Genomic DNA, 26,740 nt, shown 5'->3' on the forward strand with positions numbered 1-26,740 from the left:
TTGATACACAAAATAATGGCCTTTACTGTGTGGAAATGAGAATTATAATATTGAAAACTGCCACTTCGATGGTGGTATTTCTGAAACCACAGATGTAGTGTAGGTCTCGGAATGATGACTCAAAAGCAGTGTTGTACAGTGAGCTCACCACTGACAGTAAGTCAGCTTCTAAGGTCACACTACCAGCACCAGAAGATTGTTACACCCAGCAAACCCTGTAGAAACATACTTTTAAAAATGATCAGTGTTCTCTGTAATGCTCACTGTAATCTAATGCTTAAAAGCCTTTTTTGCATCTTAGTTGATCTTTTTATTAATTTTTCTGATCTGTGGGTGAGAACACCGTGCTATCGGTGCTGATAATGGCTTTAAACAGGGAAAAATGGAGAATGAGGTGGAGGAGAAGGCACCTCAGTATAAATTGTGCTGCATTTCTCTGTCTCTTTGAAAATAAGATGAGCATGTGAATGACTTGGTCTCCTTGGTCTTCCAACAATAACATCTTCGATTCATTGGAATCTGACAGTTCATCTTAGGTCTGGGTGTGTGCTCTCTGCACTCCACATCAGGAGCCAGATGATTCTCTTCGCTTTCTGCAACAGGAGCAGCCTCCACACTGCAAGACAAACAAGCTCATTGCCTGCATTCCCCTGATAGGAATCTTTGCTTTAATGTCAACCCACTGAGCATTTTGATGAGTTCACGATCTTTGGTGATAGCCCACTCTTCTGCAGGGCACAAAATATCACATATCCTGTGCCTGGACATATTTATTTAACCAACCTGTCAGTAGCCACTGAAGAGCATTTGAAAATGAGTTTTTCCTAGCATTTTCTTCCTGTATGTGCAGTGCGTATGGAGGTACAGCATGTGATATATACATGTACAGTGTATGAAGCATACTGTATGTGAAAATGGTTTCAGGCCATCTGTATCACTTTTAACCATCCATCCATCCACCTTCTAACCACTTCTTGTAGTTCAAGGTCGTAGGGGAGCCGGAGCCTATCCTGGTATCCATCCAGTATCTTAATAATTTTGTTAAAATTAAGTGTATAAAAACGCTAAAAAACTACATACAGTACATGATGAACTAAAAGTGGTAGAATTTAATTTTAAATGTAATAAATTGGTAAAAGGTGTTATTGTGAAACGGCCATTTGTTTTGCATTAACTAATTTTGTTAATTCATAGTTTATTTTTTATGCCAAACACTACCGTAATTACTATATATCTATATTATGTATAATATATGAGATTATGTGTGCGATGGCTATGATTTGACCAAATTACCAGCAATATAGCACAATTAACACAGAAGAATGCTTCTGAGAGATGATCACACATTTATACAAAAAGAAATGCTTGCCAGAAGTGTTTTACATATTAGGTTTTAATTATGTGTACTACAGAATTGTATGATAATGATATATACTGTACATGGTGCTTATAAGGAGTGACTGATGCAGCAGTTTTGTTTGAAGGTATAGAGGAGCATTTACCTTTTTGTTGTTGTTTAATAAGTGATAGTATTGTGGCCAATACTAAACAGTATCTATCTTTTGAGCACTTATATTAACATACTGTATTATATTAGAGCTTTCAAAGAACATTAGCAAACAATACACAACAAAGCAAGAAGAACAGTTGGCAAAGCATAGCAAACTGACATAATTTAACCCAGAGTAAACTAAATTATATAGTGATACAGCTTTGTGAAAAGACAGTTTAAGTTAAGTGAGTTTTGCAAATGTTGATAGTCATGATCTCTAAAATATCTGGGCAGTTAGTCCTACAGACGTGATGCTTGAGGATGCTTTGTTTCTCATTATGTGAAGAATAGTTTTCAGTCCTGATTCAGTAGATCTCAGATTATGAACCAGAATATACACATGCAATAAGTCTTAACATGCGGTATGATTCTTTTTTACTATTTCAGCCCTCTTTCTGAATCCCCATTGTGTGTTCATTTTCATGCTCTTCCATAATTAAACAACTTGAGTATCTTGGATTTAAAATCAGTACTTGATCTGCAGAATTTCAAGCACTAATATTCAATGAACCTCTTTGAAATAGCTGTAGTGTTTTAAAGAGCACCAAATGAAAAATCAAGTATTCGTCATCCTGTTACCATGGATACTATTAAAACTTTGCAGAGAAATCAATCCATTCTATTGGTGTGCCTTGCTTGAAAATTGCCATTTATTTTCAGCTGTGGACTTTCATACAAATTAGTATGTAAGCCTGATACTTCATGAAACTGGACATGACGAACATGAGATCTAGGTTGCATTAAATGTTAAATGTATCCAGTTCTGATCTTCACTGCAAATATAGTAATTTAGCTCTGGCAAGAATGTGTAGATGCACAATAATTTGGCAGAGACTGTTGAATTTTCCATAAGACTTGTGCAATCTGTGTTTTAATTAAAGGTTGTGTAATTTATGATCTCACCTTTAATTAAAAAAATTAGCATTCTTCCACATTATGATCCCAAATGGTGATATAGCATGCCTTGTGTAAAATCATATGTGTATCCATATATTCTGATGAAGAATACTTTTCAATGTCGTGAATTTTTAAGATCAATATTTGGCAATTATTGGGAATGTGAATAGAAATTGTCTCTATTTCACTATTTCACAGTTCTCAGAAATCTAAACCATATAAATAGGCAGATATAAATTCTAATGAATCCTTATTTGGGTCCATCATTGGGGTCTAGCTGACTAAATATATACAAAATAAAATAAATATAATGCATAAACTGTACATTCACAGTCTTTTTTCAAAATCATTGTAAAAGCATATGTTTTAATTAAATTATTTTATCTTAATTTGGAATATTGAGTCCCATCAAAAAGGTGCCATTGTCACAAGGCCCTAATTTGTCCTGTTTAATAGTGACTATTTGTATAAACAGACTAATTATTGTATGAACAGAAGATACCATAAAAAAAAAATCTGACAGCTAGGAAGAATTAAAAAATGTTATGTAATACTGACTGGTATAAGGGTCTCTGCTGCATGTGACTCAGAACAAGACTGTAATCTTCGTTTTACTGCCGCTTTGATTTGAAACTAGAAAGTGCTTTTGAGGAAAGCTACATACATGTGTTTGTGCATGAGTTTAGAATATTGCTTCTATTACTATGAGTGCATTAATGTTAGTCAAAAGTAATCTAAACAAAAACAGATGTTTTAAGACATAATGTTTTAAGACATAAGACATACACGGACATCTGCTCAGTTTAACAGGACATTTGTAAACTTTCCTGGGAGAAAAAAAGTGTCTCATTTGGAGGTTTCAAGTGCTCATCAAACCCCTACATTAAATGTACAATCAATTTTCACCTTGATTATGAAATGAGAACTGATCTTTGTGCATGAATTATTGATTTTCTGGCAAGACTAGTCTTACATTTGTTTGGCTTTGACTTTCTCCCCCTAAAAAGTTAGTCAACCTCTTCAAAGTCATTGGAATTCAATTGTGCACCTCACATGAGTCCCTGCACACTACCTATCTAGACATCTGTTTGTTTTACATTGGCCACAAGGCAGCACAATTCACCAGACTAATTAGTATTAATCAAAAAGGATGGGGGGGGGGTGGAACAAACAATCATGCCATTTACATTAACTGAAAAATCTGTTGTTAACCTCTGTAGAGCTGGACTCTTTTCATTATGGAATGAAACTTCTTAAAGTAACCGATTTAGCACCAAAAGTTATCTAAACACAGTTCTGAATGCTTTGGATTTAAATAATCCAGGCATCTATCCGTTTTTCAAACCACTTTTCCCATACAGGGTCATGGTGAACGCCAAAGCCTAACCCGGCAAACAGTAGGTGCAAGATGAGATGTACCCAGAACAGGACACAGGACACAGGACACAGGACACAGGACACAGGACTCAGGACTCAGGACTCAGGACTCAGGACTCAGGACTCAGGACACAGACACACACACAAACATAGGGACCAATTTTCCCAGAAGCCAACTAACCTACTAGTATGTTTTTGGACTGTGGGAGGAAACCGGAGCACCTGGTGAAAACCAATATGAAAACTGAGGGGACATACAAACTGCACGCAGACAGCACCCCAGGAATTGAACCCAGTGCACCAGGGCTATGCGTAGCAATGATAACCATCGTGTGACCGTGCCACAAGGATTGAAATGATTACCTAAACATTTGTATCTCTGTGGTTTAAATTGTTTTTTAGTGTACAAAACAAAAGAGTAAAAACCATATAGAACCACATCAGAGACTAGCAGACGGACTGTGTCAGAGAGCAGAATCTCAGTTAATAACAATACAGATCTGTAAGTCCATAAAGAATGAAGTTTTATAGAACATAAGAACTCATAGTACACTAACACCTCCACTCTAAATAATTTTAAAACGCATGCAGAACTTTAAAAAGTGCAAAGTTTCAGAGCAAGTGAGGTTACATCTCTCATCAACATTAAGGACAGAAGGTATCTCATGGGATGAAATTGAGAACTGATTCCCTAAATTGATGCTGTAGCTTGAAGGCATCCTCAAAATAAATTATAGGGACTCAGTCCATTTTCCATTGCATTACAATGACGTTGTTCACTGTTCCAGTTGTGAGAGATGCTGCAGATCACAACCAACCCTTCTTTATAAAGATGTATCTAAAGTCCAAATTACATTATTTCTATTTGGGTGCTTGTTTATAAATGACATACATGGTTCATCAAATTTCAATTTTTTTTGTAAAGATTTGTCTTCATCTGATTCAGATAAACAGTACCTAAGACCATGTTGTTATTTTAATGTCACCCACAATAAAAAAAACTGCAATGTCATTATTCTTCATTCATATAAAACAAATGTTGGTTTTATTTCTTTTCAGTGAAAGTAAGGAATCTGACAAATGAAACACTGCATAATGTTCATTTTTGGTAGGTTTGAATAATGACTGTGGCTATGTATGTCTGATGACTAAGTCATTTATTATTTCACTTCCTTAAAAAAACGTTTAAGTAATTCAATATTTACCATCTTTGATCTTAAGATTCTGTCTTTCTTTTTTTTGTGTATTAGTTATAAAAATAATGCTTCTGGCATCGAATGCATTATCAGACTACAGTACATTGATTAACAAGGGCACCATGCAATGGAAATAAAAAACACAAATATTCTCATACTTCATTGTTATACTGTGGAATATGTTTCGGTAATATTCGGTCACTGGCGGAGGAAATATTCTAAAAATGGAGGAAGAACAAGAAAATGATGAGAATTATGAAAGTACAAATGAGCACTGATTTGCTGTCTGGAAGACCAAATGTCCCCTGTGAAATTCTGTTCGCAGGTGCTGAGACGATTTTCAGAGGGAGCACTGATTAAAATTCCTCGCCTTGAAGCAGGGTGCATGGTTTTCCACGTTCAGACGGAGAACACAGGCCAGGGTGCATCTCTCAGTGGAATAGGAGGGCATCCTCTGCATGCTTTAAGATATTAGATGGTTTTGCCCTCGTCTTTATTCATCTAAAAAAGCTCCCTACACTGGTAATAATATGGGCTCAGTGTCAAGTACAAAAAAGAGAAAAGAAAGCAGAAAGAAAAATGGTGCAGTATTGCTCCTCCAGAGATTTTTTTTTTCGAGTAGGCTGTGTTTAGGAATGTGTTCCAATGACAAGACAATCCTGAGGATGTCTCCTATTTTTACCCCCCTCTCCAGTGGGAGCTCACTACCGGCCTGTGTTGCTATCCTTCACTTTAATGAGCTTTTCAGATAGGAAAAGGGGTACTGGGAGAGCCTCAGGTGCCGTCCAGTGCCTGTGTGTAAACACGTTGAGATTTGCATCTCTCACCAAGGCTGTTTCATGTACGAAGAGATTTCAGGAACAAATTACTTATTCTGGAAGTGTGTTTGAGCAGTGCAGCTCCCTCTGCTCATTGGTTCCTCTAATCCCTCTGTGTTGTAGCGCCTGTGAGTGGATTAGAAGAGAACTCTCTCCACTGAGCAGGCTGAATAAATATTGTTACTCTGTGTCTCCCATGGTGTCATTTACAGAAAGGCTTGCTCTTTAATGATTCTGTAGGTTATGGGCAGAACTTCAATTGAACCTGCAACAATGAATGTGGTAATATTCATTCTCTGGGGCCTAAACTTTTTTTTTTATCTGGAACTTTATCCACTGGTATTTGCTATTGCATCTCACCAGTCACTGCCACCACCAGACTAATTTATTAACCGTCTCCATCAAAGTCTCTTTAAATGGTTAATCTGAGGCAGCTCTTGTGGTTTGCTGCTTCTTGTCACAAGCAATTAATTTGGTCATTGCTTACTTGTATTGATTGATCCTATATAAGCAGCATAATCTCTTTGGTTTCTGAAAATGCAGATTTCATGAATCAGTTTGACCTGTGTTCTGAGATATGTAGAGGTCTATGAAAATCAATTTCATTGTTAATGTAAAGTAGGGTTCCGGGAAGGCAATATACTGTATTATCTCATAGTATAATGTCCTGTACTTGATGCATAACTGTATAACGATAAGAATTTCCAGTCTTTACAGCAATGCATTGTTGTGATGTATGCCATATTACCGTGTGAGAATAAAGGTTTTATGTGTATTTGTTGAACATATAAAAATCACCTTTTTTTTATAAGTTGTAGAATCAAAGGTAGATAACTAGAAACACATTGCTGCATGTATGAAATACATGTCAGTATCATAATAAAAGACAAACACACACACAATTTCTGTTTGAAGGACAGAGATTAATAACTTGGAACTGAAACTGACTCAGAACAGAAGGACGGTTGATCACCACTAGAGCTGAGCTGTTCATTAGGACGTTAGAGAATCCTTGCAACACTCATGAGGGGTGTAAAGACAGTGAACACTTTTGTTTTGTTTGTTTGTGAAGCAAAGACTGTTACACCATATTAAAGTACATAGAGCTATGTGAATAATGGTTTAATTATGTTACATCTGTTTTGTCCTGAAATTACAGTATACTTATGTTTCTAATACTGTTGCATTATGGTGTTGTAAACAAACAGAGCTAATAAATGTTCACATCCCCATAGTTAAAAGTGACCTGTTTGATCTTTAAAAAAGAAAACTTAGAAAAATGATTCTTTTAAGATGTATATATGCAGTATTACTGTTTCACTGATCAAACGATTCTGTAACTATCCCATCTGATGAAGCCTAGTAAGGGCAGAATGGCTGTCTATGGCTGCTTACTGCTTGACTTTGTACATACAGAATTAAATTAGAACACACTTTAGATGGTTCTGCCTTCTGGTTTTGTGAAATGGCCAGTGCTAATTAAAAATCACACTCCCATATTTTCCATCAGAAACGTTAGGTGTTTCACATCTAGCTAAAGTTGACACCTGGTCAAGTAGAGGAGAGATGAAGATTCACATAACTTCTTCCAAAATGTACATCTGCTATATTTCACTGTGTAATACCCTCAGCATCTGCTATAGATTTAGCATCAGACAGACAACTGATTTTGTAGGTAACACTGCAGTCTTACTACAAAATTCCAGAAGCCACAGAGGGTTTCTGTTAAGCAAACCAAGGCCATGCAACCGCTTCAGTGTTTCCAGTTGTGTTTCATCACTTGGGAATTCCTGTTTCCAGCTGGCTACTGTCATAGTCCAATATCTTAACACTGATATCATGCTACAGGGTTTTGTCTGAGCTCTGAACAAGCACCTTGACTAGATGAGTTACTGGCAACCTCAATTTTGCATATTGTTTGCAACACTTTAAGCTCTATTTATTGTGTTGAAATAGTATCAGATAGTGATTGAGTTTTAGTTCATGTTAATTAAAATAAAGTGCTGTTATTTAATAGGATAATAAGAATGGTAGTTCCAAAATTACCCACCTTGACATTGAGTAAATAGATTTTATTTTCATTAAGTTTAATGCTTTTTGACACCTATACAGCTGTATATTTCAGCACTCGACTAGACTGTGGCAACATAGCTTGTTTGTACAGTATAATAGTGTTAGTATTAGGTGTGTTTATTTTGTAAGATCTCAAACCACTTATATAAAATCCCACTTATCATAGAGTATATCATATATCAATCCCATATATCATACTTAATTGCTACATAAGCAATACATGAAGAGTAATATTGAACATTTTATTTGGTTTAGACTGTAACCAGCTGTAAACATAGATGAAGTCTGATATAAAATAATAATGACCATACTCTACTGTAGTGACCAGGAAGAACTGTAGGGGAAGATCCCATGTGCAGAATAGAAGGAGTTAGTATTACTGTAGTTACTGTACTATTCCATAATAAGAAAAATTATGCTTTTCCAGGTCAAGTCATGATTCAGTCTATAAACTTTCCTGCTCTGTCCTTCATAGCACAATTGGTATGCATTTCACCAGAATTGTTTAGTCTGTTTGTTTTATTGGGAAATATTTTTTATGCTTCCTGCACCACTTAGAAGGTGTTGGATTTTATCTCAGGTGCCAAAACTAGTAACCATTGATGTTTCACTTTTAGTGACATACAAATAACCCAGCCAATGAAGAGAACTAATTTAGCAAGTGATCCCAAAACAACAATCTGTAATATACAAGTCTTTTGAAAGAGTCAGTTTATTTAATAAATACTCTTTTACAAATGTAAAAATGTCACTGATTCAAATACCCAATGGTCATTCACATAGAAGCCTTTACATGGTTATACAGTAGGTAGCATTTTATGATTTAAAAACAGTTGCTTCTTGTGAACACTTTTAGAAGAAGGATGTAAAGGAATTACATTCTCCTAATTCCTACAAGTCTGTTTATTTCTTTATCAAGTAAAAGAAAACTGTCAAAACTATGTTTGAGAAAGTGTACTGAATTTAGACCTAACACAGACCTTGAAAAGTACATTTCAGACCCAAATAACCAAGTCCTCACGGAAATATGTTGATGAAACTTCAGTACCTCAGATGGAAGGCTGGTGATTATGGTTCTTCAAAACCATTCATGCTAAATAAAAGCAATGCTAGGAAAGTGAAAATGCAGTTGGATAACATTCATCCTGGTGGAAATGAACAGCATTAAACTAATCATTCTAGGGTCTGTTCATCTTGTCTTGTCATTGGTGGAATCTGTCCACCTGATGCACGGAAGAATGTGAATTGGTTATTTAAATTGGTACATTTTAAATTGGTAAAGAGATGTTTACGGTCAAATTAAATTGTCTATAAAAAACCTGCTGTTGTTTTCTCTCAGTAATTTACCAGTTAAGTCAGCCAATAAATCCCAGATTGTGAGATCTTGGTGATGTCTAGATTTGCTTTGATTCTCCCTAGTTGGGGTCTCTGGTGCTGGAGTAATTAAACAACATCTGGGCCATGTGGCTGTTTAAATCATTGGACAAAGCCAAATGAATTGATTGTGAATTAATAAAAAACTACAGATGTAATCTAGGAAGAGATATGTCTTATTTTTACAAATTAGTTTAAATGGCCAAATTGGAATCATTGTGTACTAATTATACCACCATTGGTGCAAACAAAAACATATAATGTAATGTAAAACCTTAATTGGGTTTTGAATCACATTACTAATTCATATATAATAAATACCGAGAGTCCAAAGAAACTTGCCAGTACACGGTATATGCATATTTTTGTAAAAATAATGTATGTGTATTTTGGAAATTAGTTCAATGTTTTGATAATTCATGACGGACTGTGATACTCTGTGGTTACTTTGACTATTGCATATGACTCAATCACCACAGGATTTGGGTACAGGTGATATGTTATTTAACCTGCTGAATGTCAGATCTTTTGGAAATCAACAAAAGGTAAAAACTTAGGAAAAGATCAAATTCTCCCTAGAATTCTTTCCAAGAAAGCAATACCTTTTGTACCATTAATATGTTGAAGGCTGAAATAAGTCCACTGTTGCTCATTATGGTGTATTCACAACTATGAATTTCTGATATGGTAGATATTGCAATATTTGCAATCAAACGCATTCCAACAGTGATGAGCCATTATCAAGAAGACCATAAGTCACTACAGCTCACTAAGTTTATACATCCAACCATCCATTTGATAATTTCTTCTTCAAATTCAGGGTCGTGGCATATCCAGAGCATATCTCAGCGAACCACAAGTGCATTGTGAGATTCACCCTAGACAGGATGCCAGTCGATCGAAGGGTACAAACAGACACAGACATGGACACACTCACACCAGGGCCAATCTCCCCAGAAGCCAATTAACTACCAGTATCACCTACCAGTGTTTTTGTGCTAACCACTGCACCTCCAAGATCAATGGGAAGAAAATCCAAATGTGATGATATAGACCAGAACATCTAATTGCTACAGAACTTCACTTGATAGATGGCAACTTGACTTCATGATGACACAGTGACAGTCTTGTCAGCTTTCTCATTACTTGATCTCTTTCCTAAAGCAGAGCTGCTGTCTCTGGTCTGCTTGCTTTCTTTCGTCATCTCCTGGGTTTCTGCAGCTGTTTGTGGTTATTGCATGCTTAGTAGAATATGACTTACTTTTGTTGCCAGGAGAAATGGTCTGCTGCTCCCAGACTGACCAAACTCTTCCTTCTCTTTCTGTTCACTTGTCTTCCATGTCTGTGCTCTGCTTTTTTCACTGCAGCATTTATTTAAGGATCTGATTAGAGATGGAGATCAGTTCTTGTCAATTTTCCTAACGTAGAGAGAGTTAATGATATTAGTACATCTACTTTCCCCTCTTTCTCAGATCATTTTGGCAGCTCACTTGGCTATCAAACTTTTATGAAAATGTATAATGAGACCTGGTCATGTTTCACATGAATATCTTTGCATGTTATTTTTTTTTAGCTCTGCACTGCTCCAAAAGTCCAAAATGTATCTTGTTACCTTTGCTATTTGTGCAAATTCCTTTTCTTGTTGGCTTTCTGAAATGTTTGATTAGAAGCTCTCAGATACTCAATGTCAGATGCCTACAACGAGTATACTGTACCAAGGAAGGCATGTTTTAATACCTTTTTGAAGTTCTCTATCCCATTATACAGCATTTAACATAATATAATGTACAGTATAACTTACTTTAAGTCTGAAGAACTTAACGATGCTCATTGCATTATTTGTCATGCCAGTCCTTATGACTAGTTCTGTAAATCTTTCCCCCTTTAAATACACGACTGTAACTACTGTACTGGTCTAGTCTGAGGACCAGACACTTCATTCAACATAGCCAATTGCCTATCCCTCTACACAGGTGGTTTACAGTTGATTACTAAAGTATACTCCTCTAATATCTGTGCTCAGATCATTACAACTGGTGATACCTGCTACTGCTGCCTTTTTTTCATCGATCTGCTCAAACGCTATCACCTGTATCCTGTATGTCTGGCTACCCCTGGGGCGCAAGATATCTCAATATAGCCAGGCAGTTATGTCCTCTAGTAAAGAAGGTTACAAACCTGTTCATTGTCATATAAATGATTACTAGGGTGCTATAAACCTCACAAACCATTTAAAAGGCATACAAATGATTGTTACTGTACTGTTTGTCTATATACAGTGCAGTAGTTCAGTTGGACTGTCAGTCAAACTGTCAGACAGTCCAATGTTGTACAGAGTTGGTACTATAAAACTATTTGGTACTATACAGTATGTGCCTTTTTGAATACTGCTATATACTGTAGCTGCTTCTTACTGTATATCTACACAGTATGGTTGGCTAGCCAAGTAGCTGGACACATGATTCATACACCCAGGTGATTACCCTCTCAATCCAAGCTAATTGATATGAATGCATAATTACTTGTTCCTTAGTGCTATAATAACTGATTCAATGGTCACCTGAAAACCATCCGCATACACGCCTTTTAGGATATGTCATTTCTGCATTGGCTTTCATGGGGTCACTCCTGGTCCAATCCTTTTGGAGAGCCAGCTACCTAATTTTTATGACCAGGTGACACCACTTCAGCCAAGAAAGTTAAAAACAAAGACAATGTAATCACATTAACTTAATGCAAGGCTTGTGTGCACTACTGAAATAAATTAAATTATACAGAGCTGGTTTCTGCTTCGATCAAATTTTTTCTAATGTTAAAACCAGAGTTTTATTTTTTTAATCATCTCATATCTGAACATTATGTCTTAAAGATTTCTCTTTTGATCTAACATAGTGCAAATCTCAAAATGTACTTTTCCTTTGGAAAAAAAACTTTAAAAACATAAACCATAAATCAAAATATGTTCTTTATCACTCTGATTAGCTCAGTCTGATTTAGTTGATGTTAACTATAGCAGCCAGTCATTTCATCATGCAAATGTTTCTCTTATTCTCTTCACACGTCAGATGCTAATTAGCAAATATCTAATTAGTGTTAGAAGATTAATCACTCTTGGGAAAGTGGTTTAGGCTATGAGATGTGGTGGAGCAGACTGTGGTGTGACAATGATGCTAAAAGCTTCTATGCACAAAGACTATTAAAAATACTGAACAAAATAAAATCTGATTCCTCTTAAAATTACATTTGACAAACAACAAAAGGAAAAAAGTAAAGTTTTGTGAACAAAGCTGCTTTTAGGCAAGGTCAAAGTAAAAATAGATCCACTTTTGTATACGAGAGCATTTTTGTGTGATGCACTGATCGCAGAGCATTAGAAGAATCTATGTGGAAAAAAACATAATGTAAAAATAATGTAAATTTATTCATGCAGTAGGCACAACTAAGTTTAAACAGTATACAGTATATCCAGAGGTGTTTGTGTTGTATTACCTCGTCAACCTTAATTTTAATCAAACAAAGCATATATTTAATTTTATTTTTAATATACAGTGTATTCATTTATATGAACTGTTGCTACAGTGCTAAACATCAAACACAACACTTTTTTTATACATACCGAAATGGTTATGTCATGAGAAGTTTCTTTTTTTAAAGTGTAACATTAAGTTTTAAAGTCACAGTTTGTGGTAGCAGAAGTCCCTGGCCCTGCCACTGTTTCACATTGCCCCCATGTTCTTTAACTTCAGCCTCCATTGCTGCTTTGCTCTCGGCATGTAAACCAAATAACCTCTCCTGTTCACAGTGCCGTACCTTAATCACAGACAATGAAAACTTCATAAGTATTATTCTTTTAACAAACAATGGGCAGAACATGAATATTTTGATGACATAAACATGTATTAAAAGTGATTGTAGAATCTACGTCTAGTACAAAATTACTGGTTAGAGCTGTCACATTAGTCACAAATGAGACGTTCTTTGCTCCACAGAGGTGATGTATTTCTTTCACAGCGCTGAGTTAAAACTAGAGGTACTGTACTGTATGTCTTTCTTGTTTAACCTGAGTTTGCATGATGAAAAACACTCTGTTATCTGAAATTTTTCCCTTGCCAGTATTTTCTTTTATTCTTTTTCATTTATAACTATCATTATTGCTATTTTTGGGTCACGTCATTAGCAGAGATAGGGCATCTCTTACAGAGTAACACTTTGCTTCTGCAACTTTGTTGTGGAACAAAAGAGCAATTTATACCCAAGTTTCGCACCTCCATAATTTAAGGTCCAGACCTACTGATTTAGCTTTGGCAAGTTTTGGTATTAGATACAGTCTCCCATTTAAATTGAGAAATAATGCAACTAACTGTGAAGAAATAGCTTTAATGTGTGTTGAGACATTTCACAGAGAAGTTATCTTGTGAAAATAAAAGCATACTGTACATATGTAATACTTATATGCTTAATTTGTGAAAAGTAACAAGTCCTAAAGGGCAGAGTAGAAAAAAAAATCAAAATATGGATGCCATGGTTTAGATGTTTAGACATGTGCAATGATTACGCCTAGTTCTGTTTAATTTTACAGTTGTTCATGTGGATTTCTACATGATTGTTTGATTATTGAGATTTCGAACTAAAGACCAGCTGCTTGAATTTGTATTGATTAGTCTTTGTGAAAACAAATTAAGAAAAAAAAAACCTCTGTACCTGACAATATAGACTATTACGTGCAGTTTCAAAGTTTGTGCTTTTTATTTGAACGTATATGACTTACAAGTCAGTTTAATTTAAATATTTTATCATGGAGTTTAATTCAATATATGCTATATGGACTGATTCCAGAGAAGCAATAACTTTTTGTAATGTGGTGACCACAGTTGTACACAATACTGTACTCCAGATGAGGTCTTACTACATTGCAATTTTAATAAAATCCATGATTTATGTATTTTCCATTTCTTTCATACAGTAACAGCAAGAGTCTCTGAGGCAGTCTCTGGAAGCAGGGAGTGGAGGAGACTCACAGGAAGGTTTATTGCCCTTATTTTTTACAACCAGGCGTGCTAATCATGGAGGTAGTAAAGGCAGGGGAAGAGAGAGACTGGAGCTGTCCTCCAGGAATCACAAGGCATAAAATGAAGAGAACAGGGTCTCTCCCCCTTTTTAAGTGGACAAAGGTGAGCCAGAGGGGAAAGGGGAAAAGTCACTGGAGCTGTCCATTCTAAGGAAAGAGCAAATTGTTATAATACTTTGTCTTTTTTGTTTACTTAGTTTATTTCGTTTGTTTATTTTTTTGGTTAGAAACTTGCAAAACTCTCAGTTGTCTTCATGAAATATCTTAAATATAATATGTTAAATAAATGATTATATACTGTATATTGACAAGTGTTTGGTTTTGAATTCCCTTTGCCACTTCTGTTTGCTAATACTCCTATTTTGGTAATAACTGTGAAATATTCTAGTTCTCTAGGTATACGATAATCTAGATCATTGATATAATTTAAAAAGTGCTGTGGACCTAGTACAGATCTCTGTGGTGCTCCGCTAATTACATAACCACAGTTGTTGCAATTATCTTTTTTTCCTTGCCTTGTTTTCTATCTATTATCCAGCTCTCAATGTGAATACAAACGCTACTCTCAATGCCCACTACTTGAAATTTTAGAATTAAGTCTTTCATGAGGACCTGTATTAAATGTCTTCTGAAAATCCAAAAATGCCATATCACACATGCACCATTTTATACAATACTGCTGTTGCTTGTTCAAAGAATTCTGACAAATTACTTGAGCAGGACCTACCTTTTCTAAATCTGTTTTGACCATCCATAAAAATACTATTTCTATGAAAGATTTATCTAATTTAGTTCAAATTACAGTTTCCAAAACCTTTCTATTAATCATAGATTTATTCATCTGGAATTTTGTTTTTGCTTTTGTAACACCTTTTATGGATGTGTGATGCATAAGCAATTTTCCAGTCAGTGGGTATTGCTCCCATCTTGAGTGACGAGTTTGTTAACAGCCTGTGGATAATGTCTATTGTTTTTTAAATGCAATAGTTAGAATGCTTTCACTACCTGCTACCTACTGTACCTTGCATGTACTAATTTATTATAAAACTTTGACTTTCTTGGCCTGGCATGTTATGGAGTTCTTTCATTTTCAACACCTGAGTGAAATACAGTACACTTGCATTGACTAAGAATTTTTCTACTCTTACTGGTGGGATACTTTCGTCCTTTGCTGTTGTAATACTGACAAATATTTTATCTTGCGAGACTGTATTGTTTTCTGTCTTTATCTTGGCCTTTCCAATATTCCTTTTTATCTGAGCTTGCAATTCATATTATTACTTCCTTGTTGATCATTTTTTTTAAATGCTTTAATTTCTTCTTGTATTAATACCTGCTGTCAGAATCTGTACATTTTCATTGAAGAAACAGGTGTTTAGTCCAAATACTACCTGCTTTTCATGTTTTGTTTTTTCACATGCCTTCTTGTCTCTAAATAACCTGTTTTCAGACCTAACTATTATATTGGCTAATTTAGTTTTACCATTTAACCCATGTGATGTGTCAAAATGGCAGTTTTTAAACATTGTTTCATGATTCATCAGCTATTTCTAAGCGCTTTTTGACATTTCTAAACCTTTATGTATGACAAATAGTATCCCACTGTGATTTCCTGTTATTTTTTATGTTTATTGTGTACTGATAATTAGATAACTGTGTCTTTGTTTTCTTTATTGATTATGTCATCGTCGCTAATGGAACAGAATAACTAATTTAAATGTTCCATATGTTCAATAAAGCAAGTTTATTTCCTTGCATAGTTAATTAAACAAAACATAATTATATTTGGAATATTTTTTTGTTTAAATGCATGGAAGGCTAAAAATGAACTTTTATCCATGTAAAATGTGGTGCAAATTATGCATTTTTTCAAATTCTATGGTGGCTGGGTTTGAAAGAAGAAAACATTGAGAAATTTGAAAAGTCAAAGCATCCATTTTTTAATTTATAGTGCACAGGGAAAAAAAAAAAACAGAGCACCAATGAAGCAAAGAATATCCATGCAGTATATGCAATGCAAATACTGTGCTATAAAACATGGAGTCATCAATCAGTGTTTTATAATCATCACGTTTGAATGTGCCAATTGTTTGTTAGCTTGACTAAACATTACATCTCTTGTGCTACATGGGTTAGCCCACCTGTCATTTCTACCTGAGGAAAACATGGCCCACTCTAGTACAGTCAAGCTTGGCTCTACTATCTGGGAAATCCCCGTCACAGTTGTCTAAAGACATGGTTTGAGCCCAAACCACAAATCAAGACTTGTTTTATGGTACATTTGTGTAAAAAAGAATCTCTCCTTTTTTTGCATTACTTCCGGAAACATACTGTACAGTATGTTAGGTAACACTGGACCTGTTGTTAGAAAAAGACTAGCCTTCATCTGTTTTTTGCACCTACTGGTCAATACTGTATTAGACCAATACATGAAAAGTTTTAATAATATGTTACTGTTATCCCCATTTTAGTTATTTTTAAAGTATTTTATTTTTTTAAATTAATTAGTGCATGTTAATGGAAGTAGGTACTGTAGGTAATAAAAAAAACTGCATGAATAACATTGCACATCAGGTAGATCAATGCTTTGAACTAGTGAACTAGTGTGATTAGGTCCTGTTTAATGAATGAAGAAATCCTGTATTGATTTCCAGGAACAGAGGCTTTAAAGAAGAATTAAATGAATGAATGACACCATTTAAAAGTTCAGGGCTTCGTTATGCAGTACATGCGCCTATACAGTACTGTAAGTTTTGTTCATCCTAACAGCTGAAAACATGCCTGGAAATCTTTGAAGTCTCTAAGCAACTGAAGTTCTATAACCAGTAACAGTTTTCTCCATTGATTTATGAAAAAAATAAAGAGTGGAGTTGTCAAAAAATAACAAAATTGAAAAAAGCATTCCCTTTTTACCTGCACATATTATTGACATAATTTCAAAATGAACCCTATGGCTAAGGCATACAAAATTTAAAACTGTGACCTTAGTTCAGCACTTATCATAGGGTGAGATTTTTTTATCACCTGTGTAATACTAAAATACAGTGTATATATATTTTGATAATACCTACTGCTGTATGTTAAGGTGCTTGCATTCCAGCTGGAGCCAAATTAGTATGCAGCAATCAGACAAGCTTTAATAGGAAGTGTCTTGTCTCTAATAGCATTCGCCTCAACCACTTTATACATCGAAAACAGACAACTCCTCTCCCTGTGCCATTCTGAAATTGATACCAAGAAGACTTTAGACTAGCTAGAGTGGGAATATATGAGTTTTCGTTTGCCTGGATCCCTGATGCTGGGTGGGTGAGTTAGGTGCTTGGAGTCTGCATTTCTTACTGTATAACTAATCTTGCTTAGTGGTCCTTTGTGTGGAACCTTGGAGGGGTTACCACTTTGGAGTGTTTTTTGTATTCTGTTTTATTGTATTCTGTTCTTTTAAAAAAATACAACTCATAAAACCTGGTTCACCAAAAAATAATAACTCGTAGTAATATATAGAAATAAACTTTAAAGAATTAAAACTAATAAAATCTGGTTCACAAAAATAATAACCAGTAGAATGTATACAGAAATAAACTTTATGGAATTTAGTAATATCTGAGAATGGGGGATGGCGGCGGAGCCAAGGATATTCTCTGTGTATACTGTAGGTGCCGTACAGGAGTCCTTGCTTAAAGAGCTTTACAGTGCAGTATTAAAACCTAGGAATGTTCTCACAGCAAATACTGTACCATGAATATTCTTGAGTGGATCTGCTTAACAGGAAATAAGGATTGACACTATGTTCTGTGAGTTCACATGCAATATTGCACAGTGAGGAGCTGAAAAACAGGAATGCTGCGCTCATATGATACTGTAAATAACCACATGATTGCTTGACGGTTTATTGCTTTCAGCAGGTGTTGGTAGCATGTCTTGATGACACACTATGGTGGTTCGCTCAGGTAAAAAAACAACAACAATCTGCTCAATTGATTGTATGCTCTGAAGCATATTAAGTAGAAATGGTTTTAATACAAAAGGATGTTTTTGCTTTCTCACCTAAAGAAAACGAATTATTATCATTAATCATGATTCCTTTTTTCTGATGAAATATAGCTCAGATTTACATTCTGTAAGTAAGAAAAACTTTTAACCTGTATATGTATTTACATACTCTTTTACCAAACAACAAATATAAAGGAGGTAGCTGTGAAGATGATATTTTTCCCTCTGTGTTCTTGCATTCTCTGTGTCTTTACATCCATGAAACAGATTTAGACTATGAACAAATGCATTATGATAATACACCTGTAGGGGGATTGGAAAATTAGACACAAAAGAATTATCATGATAAAAAATTCAGAATCTGCCACACTATATTAACTAGTACAACGGTTTCTAAAATTGAGAACCATCTATCAGGACTGGACAAGTTCTGTTATTATTTTTTCACCTTGATACTACGCGTACTCTTTTTTCCTTTTCTCTCGTTCACTCCTCTGTCTCTCTCATTCGCGCTCTCGCTCTCGCTCTCTCTCTCTTTGATGAACACGCGTTGTCACATTCCAGTGATTTGCCTCTTTCTCTCCCTCTGTCTCCACACTCACGCCTTGCAGAGCTGTAGCCAGAGCTCCCAGGCACTTGGGCTATCATCAGTCATGTGCAGAGCTGGGACTGAGCAAGGATCTCTCTTTCTATTTACTCCAACGAAAAGACTGAGAGGAGGTCTTTATTTTTAAGCATCCCCTCCCCTTTCTTCTTTCTAAAGACCGGCTGCCTCTGGGAATGGACTAAGCAAGACAGACAAAAGATCCAATTTAACTTCAGAACAGTGTGATTTTTTTTTGTGGTGTTATTGTTTTGTTCTCATTACAAAGAGAAGGATTTGGCATCTGTAATTTGAGACGGACAGTCAAGTGAAAAGGCAAGAGATGCATCACTCTGGCACTAACAGGGGTAAAGCGCTTGCTAATGAGGCAGGTAAGAATACGCTCTCCCTTTGCTTTGCAATTGATGGGATTACACAGATTCTCCGCGCTGAGGATGTGCACTGGATTGCTTTATCTGGAGTGTATGTATTCTTTACATACCGAGTCTCATTAAAGGTTTTAATGCTCTGTATTGAGTCCGGTAAGAGTGCTAGGTTAAAAAAAAAAGTGTGAAGCTATTGATTTGAACAGAATGCACTTGAAGACGGAGTTGAGTTTGCATATAAAAAAATACACTACAGTACATGCAATGTAAGTACTGTACTCCCTGGAATCAGTCATGATTCTGATATGGCATTGGTAGCACAAGAAGGTGAATTATTCATATGTATTTGCTATTTCTGTTTTTTTGGGGGGGCTTAGAAATTGTCATCTTCTCATCAGCTCTTAATTCCCTATAAGATGTGTTATGCTTCTTTAACCAAGGAGTGACACTGAAACCTTTTGCCTGCCTCACCAATAGAGGCTGTAATACTTAGTACTATAGACAGCATGTTGGTTTTAAGCACTTACAGTATAAATAAATCTAAAAGGCTTACTCGTTTCTATTCAAATTAAAGTCTATATAGATCAGTAGACAAAACTCTCTAACAATGAGTTTTAACTGGTTTCTCATGGTCTTTTTCAACTTTATCAATTTTGTTCTCTTACAGTAGAGTAAATTCTGTCTTTATGACTAAATTTATCTTACTGTATATACAGTATGAGTTGTATTTTCTGGGATTAATTTCATTTGGTTTCATCAGTTTTAAGGCTTAAAAAATCATGTCACTTCACATTTTTTTTCTTTTTTTCAAAAAACGTCTTCCTTTTTATCACAGAGTACATGGTCTGTTGTATGAATCACTAAGCAAATACTGTATACAGTATGTAAGAATGAGCTGAATACATTATTTTGTATTCCATGACAGGCAGTTAAAGCCTAACATTTTGTCTGTATGTTTTATTATATTGTGTACCTGTACACAATACCTGTACCTGTACCTGTACAGTATATAACCGTACAGTATATACAAAATCCACTTACTGTATAAAGGTATATACTGTATATATAAGAAATGTATGACTTTGGTGTGAAGAAAATATTTTTCAATAATGTCAATTAAAAAAGTTCAGATGACATGTAAATTAGATTTAATCGATTTACTTAATTTCCATATTTATAGGAGTATAGGAATTGATTAATGTTCAGACTTGGTGTACTGGGTTTTGAAAATTGAATTGTAGCAGAAGCAAACTTTTTGAATAATTTGATTATTTTTGTAATACTAACCTTTGAGTTAATCTTTATTTCTCATTCTCACCAAAATGGTTTCTATTTTGCCTGTCTGTTCTAGCCACATCTGATCCATTGTGTTCTTTTTTTCATTTTGCTGTAAGATAGAATGATGTATTTTGACATTGATTTATTTCAGTTTAGAAGGAAGGACTTAACCTTTGAGTGTTTGGAGTAATATGTTTGAGAGATTGAGGTAGATGAGGGCCATATTTCCACTGAAATAATTAAAATCCTATTATTGGTAAAAATAAAAATGCTTGCAAAACATTACTGTTTGTACAGGTATACTCTATATATTATTTATAGTATGACAGTATAATGTTGAATTGAGGTTTACATTATCTTCTCATCAAACTTAATATGACAATCATATTTTAAGTTATTTATGGATGTTTTATTGCTTTGACGTGTCTGAAACTAATTTGTTCTTTACAGAACTTACACCTTAAAGTCAGGACTTTGTGTTCTATGACATAAGTTGGGTGAAAAATTATTTTCCATGAGAAAACAAAAAATCTTAATCAAAGGAAGTTGGATAAGGTATATTATAATTGCTTTTCTCTGAATGTAGTAGCTGCAGTAAATGCTACTCATGACTCATCTAAACAGTAAGAAATGTTATATTGAAATAACTGTTAGTCTGTTTGTGGTAACTGACACTTCTCTCTTTGATTTATTATTCTCACCATGGACTGCTTTAAAGAAAATACTTATTTTACAACAGTTTACTTATCCATGGACCAGTGGGCAGGGAATTACCATTAGTAATCTAGACAGACTTAGAATACCACTCAGTGAGGTGCAGAAACTGCTGCCTTTACTGCTAAATTCATAGGACTTAAATGCATGCAAGCACTCCTACATCACAGCATTCTCATTGATTTGTAGTATTGATTATCCTATTGACTTTTGTTATAGCCAGACCACGCTGCATTTACACAGTGTAAATGTTACTTACAATGACAGCAGTGCATGTGGAAGAAAGAAAAATAAATAAAAAACTGACTTTAACCTTGTCTGTCATTCCAGGGTAACATCCCAATAAATCTTTCAAATTACAACAGCAGTAGGGTGTCATTAAGGATTCTATAGTCAAAATATGGCTGAAGACCTTGCTTTTTACTGCCAGATTAGACTTCAATGTTATCAGACACTTTCTCCCTGGAAAGCAGAAATTGTCAAACCTGTATTAAAGTCTACATGTACGAGAACACTTGTCTACAGTGGTTGTGACGAGTCCCTGCGTGTGCATCAATCAAGCGGCAGTTGAAATATTCTGTGTTGTGTTTTGACTGGGGTGGTTTTACAGGTAATTTGTTGTTAATTGCCTTGCACTTATACATCTGTATTTCTCCATCTGCTCTTCAGCTGTCCAAATGGCAGTGCGACTGCAGTTGACTTTCAGGAATAAAAAAAAATGTTTCTGCAGTCGGCTGCTTTTGAGCATTAACAGGAGAACAAATAGAAAAGAGTCTTTAATGAACACAAAACACCTGTGTAATATTTCACAATTTCATTTATACAAGAGGAAATAGCTAGATGGTGTGCATTACTGGATTTTATTTTGATCCAAGTGCAAGTTGAGTTAAATGGCCATGTCTGTCAGCTTTACTAAGTAATAAGTGTGAATAACAAATGATTATTGTTCGCATTACTGTGCATGATCTTTAATGCTCTCATCAACAGGTCCTTTTAGTCTTCCAGTAAGTGGTGAACGGGGAGATTCATTCTGACATAATGCAATGTTTTCTAATGTGGAGGTAGCAAAATAGCTATAAAGAAATATAGAGGTTGTTTTTTAAAGAGTTCTTTTTTTCTGAAGGTAATAGTCCATATCCATTCCAATGCTGTCATATCTAAGAAGTAGTTTCAGCGTCAAGGGAACCCACCCATAATAGGGTCTCATCCATTTCAAGTCTCAGATCTGGCCCAGCACTATAGAATAGGATGGACAGTTTACATTTGAGGGAGGACGTAAAATTATTTAACATTAAAACTATTTTGTTATTTTTATGTTTTTACTTACTGTTTTAATTTTGTGTGAAAACAGCTCACTGATTTGAAGGTGTTAAGCAGCAAGGTACCCTAGAGTGTTTTTTTTAGAAAGATGAACATGGAGAGCCAGTCTGTGACTATATTTAAAATACAGGATCACTTAATGTACTGTATATTAATGAATATTGTACACACAAACATCCAGAAATTCATCTGTTCATTCTCACAAGAGTTTACATAACCTATAATATTAATACTTAAGGACATATTCACAGTTCACAGTTTTATTTTTTGAAGAACACCAAATATAATTAATATTTTTGTATTTAGTGTATTTAGTTATCTCATAAAATTGCACTGCAAGGCAAATAAACACATCAGTGAACTTGTCCAGAGCAACCCATCATCTCTATGTGTAATGGTCCATCATATAAAAACATTTGAACAGTTCTATCATGAAATTACCCAACACCAAATTTCCAACAATTTTCTTCTGAATTAATTTGTCAAAATTACTCCCAAGGCCAGGGAAATAAAAACAACAACATCCATTGCAGTTAGTATAGTTAGTAGACCTAAATAGACTCCCCGCTGTAAGTATTTTGGCTCTCATTTCTGTTATTTTTGTATCAGTATAAAACAATGTTTAACAATTCTTCCTTGTTGAAAACTTATAATACTTTTGGCTACTTTAAGTTTTATTTTTTCAGTTTACTTTTGCTGCTTCATGTACAGTGCATCAGTCATCTCAAGTTGGCTAATATCATTACGGAAAGAAGAATATATTTTATTGTTGCAGTTACAGTTGATCAATTCTGGGGCTCACAGAGCTAGCTAGAGGGCAAACATGTATTCACTCAGGTCTAATGTAGGAGTTTGAAAAGGAATTTGAAAAATAACTCTTCATTTTGTATTAGAGAAGTGTTAGAGTATGGTAGAAGTCAGATTATGTTCATTTAGAAAGCATTGACCGGGGGTTAACATTACACTAAGTGGATAACCACTTAGTGCAAATGAGATAAACGATACTGTTTACATTATCTTTTTATGAAAAAGGTTAATATAAAATTGATCACAACTCAGCACTATATACTGTATATATTTCTAGAGAAAGCAAGAGTGCAAATACATAATGTTAGAAACGACCTTAAACCTTACGAGGCATTCCAATGGATGTACAGGGAATATGATGTTTTGTTTCTCAGGTGTCAGATTGTAGTAATAGGTTTTATCATGCATCTTTGCAGAAACAAGCTGAATGGACCCTGTTTACCTAGGATTGTGAGCAGGCTTTTATAGAATCTCTAAAAAGAATGTCAAGTAACTTTTGAAGCACTAAACCTGTGATCCAGGTGAACTTAAATATTAAGCTTAAAATATGAGTCATTGTTAGAATTTTGAAGAATTTATTAGCCTGTTTGAAATGAAAAGATCTGTTATTTTATTTAATTTTAACTATACATTGGCGCTAACTTTGATAAATATAAAAAAGCTTAACTTTAATATCAACCAGGGTATTTCAAATACATGGCATCTCTGCTTGAATTGAAGTGCATTTTGACTTCAGGTGTAACAGATATTAAATATGTACTGCCTGTGATGGCTTTAAACAGAAAGCAAAGGCTGTTGAGCCCGTCCTGCTGTTTATGCTGTAGTTATTGGTTGACAAGGTTGCTTTATAGGTTACATCAGTGAAAGGAAAATTTGAAGAAAAAAAGTAGCCTGTTCAAGCTTTCAAAATCTCTTAGGAAAACAGTTATCAAGTCAAAATATTACATGGGATTTAAATATGTTAATGTAGATGTGGTTTGTGTCCATTTTGTGTTGTATTTATGTTACACAATAACATTGTGCATTTTTTCTAATGCACTTTTTTAATTACCATACCTTGGTCTTTCGTCTTTGAAATAAAAAGTTTATTTTATTTTGCCTTTCTTTTCCACTGTGTTAAAAAAAAAACAAATAGGAAATTTAAATTAATGTGCTGCTGTTTACTTCATACTGCAGGGTCCTTTCAAGACAATACTATACAATTACCCATCACATAGATATCCTTTGTGGATTAAAAGGGAAAGATTTTAATTGAAAATATGGATTCCATTAACCCTGTTGCCCTGGGCATCATATTAGCATCTCATTAGAGGGGATGGGATTTAGAGAAAAAATCCATTATTGTTTCAAATAGGTAATGATTTATTATTTGGTAGGTCTGAAGTAAATCTAATTTATTTTTCCAGTATTTTATTATTGGATTATCTCTTTCTATAGGGTTTATGGTTGTCCTATAAAAAGTGTTTTTGTGGTATTGATCCTGTACATACATATAATGACCACTTTGCCTTTATTTATTGTGCAATCATCTTATATATGAAAATTGCAATACTGTTTAGCTTATAATAAGTTCACAACCTTCATGAAGGATTTAGAAAGGTAGGGGTAGAGAAGACTTTATATTAATGTACGCATAAGAATGAGATGTTTTTCAAAACCTTGATGAGATGCTAAAATGTCAGTCAGTTATGATTTTATTATTAACGATTGTGTACTTTTTGCAACACTGGAAAAAATAGGAACAGGCCTGGGATGAAGACCATCTTGGATACTCTTGTCCAAGCCCAGAAAGTGAACAAAAAAAGAATTAGCAAAGATTGCAAGTTTGCAAAGATCTCAAGTTTGCAGTAAACACTCACAAAGGGTTATGCCAAGAGAACTTGCTCTTTTTTGATACTCAGGCATTGTTTTTCATTCTTGGCCATGCATTAGCACCCCCTCCTGGGGTACTGTAATATTACAACCATTATCAATGCAAAATCAAGCTAATGAAACTTCTATACTGATACTACCTGTCCTTATACCATTATTACAAGGTATAATTATTACTGTAATAAAAATAGACTTTTTATAATGGTTATTTCTTTGTATGTGGTCCAGTAAATATGCTTTACATGCATTATTAAAACCCTCCAATTTACTTTTTCCTGTCTATGTACCTATTTAACTGTTTGGGCCTTTTAAACTGCCATTAAATAGATTTATGACGGTAAATTAAAAAACTGAATATGGATAAACTGTAACTGGATGACTGGATACAAGAAAGAATATAGCATTCTATGCGTCCTGTTTTCAGAGTGTCTGAGTTTTGTGCAAGGCGTTTTTGTGTGTTTTTACTTATTCTGTAAATTTGCAGTTTATTAATTCTGCTTTCAAACTTAGCAGATACCTCCCAGAGTCTCTTGGACACACAGCTGCCTGTGAGTCCAGGTGCATCTTAGAGCCTCAGATTATACCCAGGTGCATTCAGAGAATGATGTTTATTAAGTGCTTTGCACAAGCAACTCATGTTAAATTTACCATTGGTAACTTTTTTATTTATTTTTTTCCCCAGTTGTATACTGAATATTCCTCTGTATATTCTTGTTTACCTAAATGTGTTGAGTATGTTATGTTATTTCTAGAGGCACACTTTAACACTTATAGAAATTAATAATGAATTAGGTCAGCATGGGGTAAACATTTTTTCCCACAGTTTCTGTCAATATTTCTAAAGATTGAGGCTACACTAAAAAAAAGGTCATTTCTATTAACTTTCACTGCTTAATTTGGTATCAGTTTTGGGAAAATAGTTCTGCTATACATAAAGTATACTTTACAGTTTATGTATATGAGATTCTTAATTACAGTTAATTGAAAGTCATTTAAGATATGGTGCTACTCACCATCATTGCCTTAACTCTGGCAGAAAAATATTTCTATTGTAAAGTTTGCTTTTGCCTTAAGGTGGTGATCGTATTCTTAAAGACTTTAAGGATCCATATTCACTGTTTCAAAGCAAATTGTTTCTTCTTTGACATCAGAACAGTAGTCATTTGTCATTTTTCTTTGTGTGTGGTTAGTAACCACTGAGAGGTACACTGAGAGGTGCACTTATTCACATATTACAGGTACAGTAAGCATGGTAAACAACTGGGAAATTGGCATGGCACAGTGAGTCATAAACTTATTGTACTTTTTTGAGTAACTACAGTTCTATCTGTCTAACTATCTACTAACTGTGGCAAACAATCTTAAGAGTGTGATAGTTATGGGAGTTTTTTTGGCCAAAAGAATGCATACAGTGAACACAGCATGATTTTGCTTT

General features: G+C 34.7%; 1 protein-coding gene across 10 annotated transcripts in view; it reads left to right on the top strand.

Moving 5' to 3' along the window:
- Positions 1–26,740, top strand: part of LOC148650471 (teneurin-2-like) — a 413,744-nt gene that overhangs the window by 157,204 nt on the left and 229,800 nt on the right. For 2 of the 10 annotated variants that reach the window (XM_088604304.1, XM_088604305.1), the window contains exon 1: positions 18,927–19,320. The exons of the other annotated variants lie outside the window; for them this stretch is intronic. In XM_088604304.1, the coding sequence (XP_088460430.1) occupies positions 19,272–19,320 (49 nt within the window). In that variant the 5' untranslated portion in view covers positions 18,927–19,271. Of the gene's footprint in view, positions 1–18,926; positions 19,321–26,740 lie in introns of those variants that run through there. 10 annotated transcript variants of the gene reach the window in all.

The sequence above is a fragment of the Lepisosteus platostomus genome, chromosome 13 (assembly GCF_059453375.1).
Source record: "Lepisosteus platostomus isolate fLepPlt1 chromosome 13, fLepPlt1.hap1, whole genome shotgun sequence".
Taxonomy (NCBI): Eukaryota; Metazoa; Chordata; class Actinopteri; order Semionotiformes; family Lepisosteidae; genus Lepisosteus; species Lepisosteus platostomus.